The sequence below is a fragment of the Galeopterus variegatus genome, unplaced genomic scaffold, assembly GCF_000696425.1.
Source record: "Galeopterus variegatus unplaced genomic scaffold, G_variegatus-3.0.2 Scaffold665, whole genome shotgun sequence".
NCBI classification, from domain to species: domain Eukaryota; kingdom Metazoa; phylum Chordata; class Mammalia; order Dermoptera; family Cynocephalidae; genus Galeopterus; species Galeopterus variegatus.
The window spans coordinates 80,248-83,413 of record NW_007726776.1 but is presented as its reverse complement, the minus strand read 5'-3'; the positions used below and the strand labels follow the sequence as shown (position 1 = coordinate 83,413).

Genomic DNA, 3,166 nt, shown 5'->3' with positions numbered 1-3,166 from the left:
GGAAGATGTCATCTCATAGAGATTATGTAGGCCAGTAGAAGGGATATCAGCATTTTATTAAAGTTATTTCTATTTTCAGAGAGAAAAACTATTACTCTCAATTTCAAGGAAAATCATTGTTAACATTGGGTCTCCTCTTTATGAGATTCACAGATCTCATGATGAACAGGTGAAGAAAGAGCTCAAGGTGGGAAAAATGAAAGTCTTTGGTAGGGACTCCTATAAGTTCCTCCCTGCTCTTCCTGGTTAAAACCGAACACTTAACATATATGAAAACAATAAACTTACCCTGACATGTTCTACTTCTCACCACTTGGTATCCCTGGGGGCACATACACGAGAATTTCCCAGGTTCATTGACACATTGATATTGACACAGGTAGCTTGAGGTTCTGCACTCATCAATGTCTGTTGAATCAGACAAGAGCAAGGAAACAGTTCAAGAGCTTACACATTACTACATTGGTAGTATATATTTCAAATGTGCTAAAGAAAGTAAAAACATTACAAATTCTGAAATAGAAACACAAGACTTTATCAAAAACTCAAGGGCAAATTCTAACAATATCAGCTCATTTCCCTCTATGACTTCATAGCACGAAGAGTTTTTTTTTTTTTTACCATCAGTTTTACTGAATCCTTGCTGACAGTTTGGCTAATCCTGGACCTAACTACACTAGCTGAAAAGACTGAATGAGTTGTCTTGGGTTGATGCTCTTCTTTTTGGGCTCTGCAGACTCATCCAGGAGACAGATTCATGTTTGCTTTCTCAGAAATTGGGTGACTCTGCCACCAAGTTCATCTGAGCTTTGAACTCCAAGTCCCATCCCTGTGCAAGCTTTCAGAGGTAATGTCTAGGCAAGATCAGCCTTTAGAGGAAGAATGCTTTGCATTTCTGAATAATGATGTCTCTATAGTTTACTCAGGAGGGCAGATGCTGCTGTCCAGAGCCAGCCTCTTTTGGTTTTGAGCATACTGGCTTGATGTGAGGCCTCTCTGGGTGTGGTTTGACCTTTGTGGCCCCAAGTAGGGCTGGGAGGGACCGTGAGGAAGCCAGAAACATCAACTGCTGATGGCATCCCCCTCAGGATGTCTTATGTCTTTGGAATTCCACAGTGGGAGGTGTACATGAAATAGACTCTGAAGGTCATCCTGTTAAATGGTCCCCTTTTTTACTCTTGCGGAAAGTGAAACCCAGACAGCTTAAGAGATTCACTCAGTGGCAGGAATAAGACTAGTGGCCAGGTCTCCTGGTCTTTATTCTAATGTTTTTGACATGCACTCAGCTCTTCTCAAGCTTAAATGTGCACACCAGTCACCTGGAGTTCTTGTTAAATACAGATTCTGACTCAGGAGGTCTAGGCTGTGACCTGAGATTTTGCATTTCTCATAAAATCCCAGGAGATGCGGATGCTGCTGGTCATTGGATCGTACTTTGAGAACCAAGATACTAAAGCACCTTTCTAATTAGACCCAGCCTGTATCCAATAGTTCAGTTATTTTGTTTCTTCTCCTTTCTCTTGGTAACATATTAAAAAGCCAGTGTTACAACTGAACTACATTGACTAGATTTTAGAGTAGAATTTCCCTGAGTAAAAATTTGTTTTCATAAACAGATACATAATCAGATAAAGGCACAGCAGTCACAGGGATTGGACTCTTATTACACATTATTTGGAAAATATTTTACCTTCACAGTTGAGCCTGTCACTGCTTAGCTCGTATCCTTGATTACACTGACAGATGAATGAACCAAGAATGTTGTAGCATTGCTGAGCACATTGATTGCTGGCATCACATTCATTTATATCTGAAAGGAAAGGCTTTTTATAAATATGTCTTTAAACATATCCTTGCTCTTTTGTACCTATGTCATCTGATGATAAGTAATTCCCTAGCTGAATTCTTTGCCCTGCAGAAGCTCATTGGAGAGCATCCATTTAGCTCTCATATGTGTTGGAACAACTTCAAATGTCTACCATATACTTCTTTTAAAAATAGAAGAATATTTTTCTAGGAGTTAGTTTGATGTTTGATGAATCTCTCCAAAAGAATTTAATGCTTCTAATAAATACACATTCCAGTATCAGTTTTCTTTTGTTGTTGTTCAGATGCAAAATGCCAAGTCTACAAATAATTGATATAAGACACTCATACTGATAGTCTCTCAGCATGCTGTAGTGAAGAGTTATTTGTGCTATTCATTACTTTTTAAATGGGTTCTGTTAAATTCCATTACAATTATAACATAAGCCTTTGAGACCCATACAGAGTTTTGCAATGCTCTGAGGCACTGAAATTTTGTGAAAAAGCATTTTTCCTGTACTAGATTCCTTCTATGTCATGCCAATCTTAAAATTGTGTGCATTCTGAAAGTGGAGAAGAAGCATGTAAAAATCAGATGTGCTTTCAGTGGAAAATTTATGTACTTGAACTTGCAGTAACTCTTTTGGCACCTTAAGCCACGCACTGTTGACTAATTGGTTTGTGTATATCAATTGATCTGTAGTTTAAAATTTTTTTTGATAGACTCACAGAGGAGAACTAAAACCAATGTTAAAAATGTTTTCCATTCATATCTTGATGTGTTTTAAGAAACGGATTGATGATTGCATTTTCAGTTTTGATTGCTTAAGTAAAGTTGATGGAAACCAGTTGATTCAAGAACATAGAAAACTGGAAATACTGCAATGTGGCATGGGGGTTTCTTTTCTTGAAGACAGAATTCAGTTAATCAGGATGGCAGTTTCCAAAAGGCTTACCTACACAGGTGTAGTTGTTTGCCGCCAACTGAAACCCAGGACTGCACTGGCAATAAAACGAGCCTGGCGTGTTCACACATCTTTGGTGGCAATATGGAGGAATGGTACATTCGTCTATGTCTAGGTTATTAGGAACACACACAAAGGAACCAAATTATTGACTTACCATTGCTGTTTGCTTTCAAGTCTCAGTAGAGAATTATCTAGGAAAACTGTCTGGAGAAGACCTTTTAAAAGTAATTTTTTTCTCTACCTCTTTTTGTTGTTGTTGTTAAAATTAGGGTATATGTGTTTTTTTTGTTTTGTTTTGTTTTTTTGTCCTTTTTTTGAGACCGGCTGCACCGCGCTCAGCCAGTGAGCGCTGTAAGCGCACCGGTCATCCCTATATAGGATCCGAACCCGCG

The 3,166-nt window shown here is 38.4% G+C and overlaps 1 protein-coding gene across 6 annotated transcripts in view; it reads right to left on the bottom strand.

Moving 5' to 3' along the window:
* The window catches only part of EFEMP1 (EGF containing fibulin-like extracellular matrix protein 1), a 62,780-nt gene that overhangs the window by 11,330 nt on the left and 48,284 nt on the right, over window positions 1-3,166 (bottom strand). For all 6 annotated transcript variants that reach the window (XM_008571187.1, XM_008571186.1, XM_008571192.1 and 3 more), the window contains 3 exons: window positions 2,763-2,882; window positions 1,691-1,810; window positions 289-408 (listed from right to left, as the gene is read on the bottom strand). In XM_008571187.1, the coding sequence (XP_008569409.1) occupies window positions 289-408; window positions 1,691-1,810; window positions 2,763-2,882 (360 nt within the window). The remainder of the gene's footprint in view (window positions 1-288; window positions 409-1,690; window positions 1,811-2,762; window positions 2,883-3,166) is intronic.